This window comes from Pyxicephalus adspersus, chromosome 2 (assembly GCF_032062135.1).
Source record: "Pyxicephalus adspersus chromosome 2, UCB_Pads_2.0, whole genome shotgun sequence".
NCBI lineage: Eukaryota > Metazoa > Chordata > Amphibia > Anura > Pyxicephalidae > Pyxicephalus > Pyxicephalus adspersus.
The window spans coordinates 158649518-158652963 of NC_092859.1; the positions used below are offsets into that span (position 1 = coordinate 158649518).

The 3446-nt window shown below is 43.0% G+C and overlaps 1 protein-coding gene across 1 annotated transcript in view; it reads right to left on the bottom strand.

Annotated features, from left to right (window-relative positions):
* The window catches only part of GGCX (gamma-glutamyl carboxylase), a gene marked incomplete at its 5' end in the record, with an annotated part of 22028 nt that extends 19154 nt beyond the window's left edge, over positions 1-2874 (bottom strand). Inside the window, 2 exon segments of the mRNA XM_072399148.1 lie at positions 1159-1324; positions 2716-2874. Of these exon segments, the coding sequence (XP_072255249.1) occupies positions 1159-1324; positions 2716-2874 (325 nt within the window).
* Between the last annotated feature and the right edge of the window lie 572 nt (positions 2875-3446).

Consider the following 3446-nt stretch of genomic DNA (forward strand, 5'->3'; position numbering starts at 1 on the left):
GAGAGCTTTATTAAATCAGGCCCATCGTTTCCTAATATGAAAAGAATTAAAGCACGAACAATATATTCCTAATCACAGAAAACATATCTGAACTGCAGCATGCGCTGATATATGGGCTGTATTTCAGATATAACATAAATACATACAAAACTAGGAATTGTCAGCACACAAGGGATATAAAGAGGTAAAACCTAGGACAGTCCAGACAGGGAGCATCATTACATTTCCTGATTACAATGGGGGTCAATGGATATCTGCAATTTATAGAATTTAGAGAGCCCGGGTTCATTGCTCCTAGATTGTAAGCTCTTCGGGGCAGGGTCCTCTCCTCCTCCTGTGTCACTGTCTGTATCTGTCTGCCATTTGCAACCCCTATTTAATGAGCAGCACTGTGGAATAAGTTGTCGCTATACCAAATTCTGGTTTTAATATTATTATTATTAATAATAATATTGATCAATGGGTTCCAAGAAAAAGAGATAGAACACCTGACCGCTCCTGGCTGCAGGGATTTCAAAGCACGCTGCTCCGAGCACTTTTGGGTTCACAGGTAGCATGGGACAGCAAAAGAGGTTCCTCAAGTGAACCTATCACTGAAACGATTTAAAAATCTATGTGCCATAAAGCCTAATAAAACGCCCCCTATGGACAATTATTGGTACCACAGTTTCTTACGGTTACATAGGCACAACTTCATTTTAAAAATTTAATAAAAACCTGGGGCTCCGTTTATTAAACAAGAATCTAACATTCCCTCAAACATTTCCTGGTGTGAATGTCGTATTCCCTGTTTTATAAGTAAAGGCAGACAAAGAAGTGTTTGAAGGCACTTAAAATTAATTCAAATTTATTTGTTACTGAACATTTATGCACAATTAGCAGTAGTGCAAGTATCAAAAATTTATCAAAATAGAAGAATGCAACTACCAAAATAGGTATTTGTCTACTGTCAGAAAATATAGAATGTTTTGGGGTTTAAAGCGAGTTCCCCAGTAGAAAGTGAGCGTTATTTGCAGAAGTGAAATGTTCGGACAGTAAATGGGTGCAAAGGCCAGCATGCAGCAGTCTCTGGTAGTAATAATGCTGCTGATGCAGTCACTCATATTACTAATACTGCAAGTCTCAGGGGATACAGAGGGGGCGCTGTTCATAACCTACCAGTAACGGTTGGCATTCATCAGGGTGAGCTGGAATCCAATTAGGCCATAGAGATAGGAGTGGTTGTTCCATGCAGTCTTATCTAGGAAGAAGACGTACCAATACGGCACCACAAATAGGAGGCAGCTCAGGCGGTAAAAGCAACCGAGGGTTATACCCAGTGCTCCTGAAAGAGACAAGACATCAGAATTAATATATGGAGGAGCGGAGAGAGGAACAATGTGTTACAAGTACAAACTTCATATAATTATATTGCTGAAAGACAAAGGATTTAAATCCACCACTGCTCCTTTAAACCTGGATGTTACCTGTATACAGTGATCTCCCCAGCCGCTTTTAGATGGGCGCACCACCTGGCATTTTTTTAGTAACCACCCGGCTGTTTTTGCTTCCATAAAAGAAAAAGAGCTTGGGGGGAATACTTTATATACCCAGGGATCACTATGCTGCCTGGACAAAAAGCAGGGTAGTCGAAAGAGCCCATCAGACCCACCCCCTAAACGACGAAGTTATAAGTATATGCAAATTTTACCTTTCCAAAAAAGACAGCATACACTTTCTGTTTTGGTAACACACCTCAATATTTGAAAGGTCGCTGCTTTGATGCTCCCTGGCCAATGAAAGTAACTGACCAGCCAGTTTTGCTCAACACCTTTCTCCCCCCACAGTTTGTAGTGGTTCCTTCCAACAGCTTGTAGGTCCTATTGTGATGAATGAGCCACAGAAGGAACCAATGCAAGTGACGGGGGGGAAGTTATTCTACATTTTATTCTCCTCAAAGGCTTTACATCTTTTAACCTTAGCTTGACCTCAAGGATATCATAGCCTGATTGGTCAGCCATTATGCAGCCCCCATACACAGCGAGCTGCAATGCTCGGCATGTTCTGGCACCTTTTTCAGCAATTTGTGCTACAGCAGCTCTTATGTGTGATCAGACCAGACGGTCCAACCTGCCCCTTACCATAGACATCAAGGAGTGTTGGCCACTCTTTTATTGGTTGCTTCCTGGGTGCTCACCTCTGCATATCGGTACTCTGACCCTTCGTCCAATCACAATTTGGCTCCTGTCACTCAGATCCGAACATTTGTTCCTGCTTCCTAATCACATTCAGGAAAGGACTGCTCACTTATTGCCCAATATATACCCCCCTCACCCCCCTTGTCATTGTCCCCAGTTCACCAATGTCACCCCTTCACCTGTCAGGGGTGCAATGTCTTGGCTGATCGGTGTAGGTTATAGCGGAGATTTATTGTCTGCGGTATTTGATTGTAAGCTCTTCGGGGCAGGGTCCTCTCCTCCTCCTGTGTCACTGTCTATATCTCTCATTTGCCCCTATTTAATGTACAGCGCTACATAATATGTTGGCGCTATATAAATCCTGTTTATTATTAATAATAATTTATGGTCAGTGTAGTTCCAGGCTCTCCTGCTGCATTGGTGGATAAAATCAAAGAAAATAAAAACCAGAAAATTTACGTAAGAAAATTTTACACAAATTTTTCCAAATTGTACATTTCTCTGCAGATATAAAAAGCAACCAACTGCGAGCCCTCACCCAGCAGCATGACCACATAGACCAGGTACATCCAGTCCAGGGGCAAAGGCCCGAGGTCGTTGAAAAGGGGGAAGCGGCAGACGTCCAGCCCGTCCAGATATTTGTGGTCCAGGTAGCTGAGGCCGCGCTCCTGCGGGATGTCCAGGACCATGAGAAGACCTGCGGGGTGGCAGAAAATAACACTTAATATACATACCAAGCTCAAACTTCTCTATACATCCCCATTACTGGGAATATGGTGTAAGCCCTGAAGATACACTTGTTGATCCTGCCAGATAATTGGTCAGCAGATAACATCCTCTCTGCCTGTGCTGCAGTCCTATTAGTTACATTACCCCTCAGCTGTATCTGTGGACTACAGGAGCTTCCCCGTGTTATAGAGAAGAGATAAGAAGGGCTTCCAAAGTCCTGTCCTGGGGTGACAACGCTGTTCTTTATACATACAATATAGTGAGTGTTGTCACCCTAGGACAGGAAGTGCGTTATTAAATGGAGAAAAAAAAAAAACATGGAAAGGGCTCTTATAACAAGCGCTGTAGCTCATATTATTTGTAGGGTGAAGAGGTTCCAATGGACTTTCATGGCAGGATCACCAGGCACTCCTCGTATAGGCGCTGCAGAAACAATAAAATGAAATTCTAGTGATTGGATTTATCTCTGCACACTATAGGCTGCATTGCTGATGAGGCTTTGGTGGTCCCGGAGGAGCAAAAACTCCTCATTCACACTAT